Source organism: Cystoisospora suis (assembly GCF_002600585.1).
Source record: "Cystoisospora suis strain Wien I chromosome Unknown contig_9622, whole genome shotgun sequence".
Classification (NCBI taxonomy): Eukaryota; Apicomplexa; class Conoidasida; order Eucoccidiorida; family Sarcocystidae; genus Cystoisospora; species Cystoisospora suis.
Genome location: NW_027162396.1, coordinates 1 through 1,197, shown reverse-complemented (window position 1 = coordinate 1,197; position 1,197 = coordinate 1). Strand labels below are relative to the sequence as shown.

The 1,197-nt window shown below is 46.5% G+C and overlaps 1 protein-coding gene across 1 annotated transcript in view; it reads right to left on the bottom strand.

Moving 5' to 3' along the window:
- CSUI_011092 (uncharacterized protein) overlaps positions 1-1,137 on the bottom strand; it is a gene marked incomplete at its 5' end in the record, with an annotated part of 1,546 nt that extends 409 nt beyond the window's left edge. Inside the window, one exon of the mRNA XM_068071193.1 lies at positions 48-1,137. Within this exon, the coding sequence (XP_067916831.1) occupies positions 48-1,137 (1,090 nt within the window). The remainder of the gene's footprint in view (positions 1-47) is intronic.
- Between the last annotated feature and the right edge of the window lie 60 nt (positions 1,138-1,197).

The following is a 1,197-nucleotide window of genomic DNA, read 5'->3' as shown; positions in this document are numbered from 1 at the left end:
TTTCTGTCCTCTTCTTCTTCTTCGACAAGTCATGTGGCGCTTTCTACATAGAGCGAAGATAGTTGGGAGGAAGAGAGTGAGAAGCTGATGAAGAGGTCGTATGAGAAAGAGAGAACAGACAGCAAAGCCGACAAATCGACTACCATTTTCTTCTTCAGGTGTATCGGGAAGTTGCTGTGCGAAACTGATGGCTATCCCTCTGATCATAAGATAGTCGCTTAGGATTCTTAAAGTGGTCCCAAGAGTGATAAAGAGGACATCAAAGAAAGGCGCTGTAAAGATGAAAGCGACTAGCCAAACCGTGAAGGAAGCGCAGACTAGAACCACAACGGTATGATCTACCCCGTTCAAGTCATTCCAGGACCCTACAGGAAAGAAATCTTCCCAGGAAGACATTCCAGGGAGCTGCTTATAGCTTGTGGGAATGGAGAAAGCGATGAGAATGAACGTTGTTCCTTGCATCGTGTGAAAGGAAAGAGGAGCTAACAGGAGACGTAACTGTTGCCACCATGTAAGATTCAAAAGATCATCTAAATGTGTCTTTAACCCTTCACATCCTCCTCCTGTGGTGAGAAAGATATAAAAGAAGCGATAAAGACAAGCCCAGAAACTCATACTCTTCACGGGGATCCCTCGAACATATTCTAAGTCATGAAGCATCTGCTTCTCGCGACGTGTCATCTTTAAACGTGAAGAAGATCGCCTCTTCTTCTTCTTTTTCTTTCTCTTTTTACGACTGCTCTTTCCTTTCTTCGTTCTACTACCTTGTTTCCCTCGAGTATAGGGACAGCAGAGCTTCTCCAGCCATCCTCGTGATGACGATGAAGAAGACCTCTCTTGATCTTTCCTCTTCTTCTTCTTCTTCACCCCCACCGCTGTCGAGCTTGTTCGACCTCCCCCTACGACACCCCCACCGAGATAGTGGTCATCGACACCATCATTTCCTGAAGGATATATTCCTCGTGCATGCAAGAGACTCCCTGTTAATCTTCTTCTTAATCTCCCCGCCCATTCGCCTCCCCCTCTTCCTCCATATAGAGGCTGTTGAGAGAATGACGCTGGCTGTCCCTGAAACCCATAGGCCCCACCCCCCCCCCGGAAATTTCCTTCATTTCTTCCTTTTCGTCTTCCATTTATCTGAAGACGGTGAGAAGATGAATCTGCGTGACAATAGCGATGGTGTGAGAGGTGTTTTCT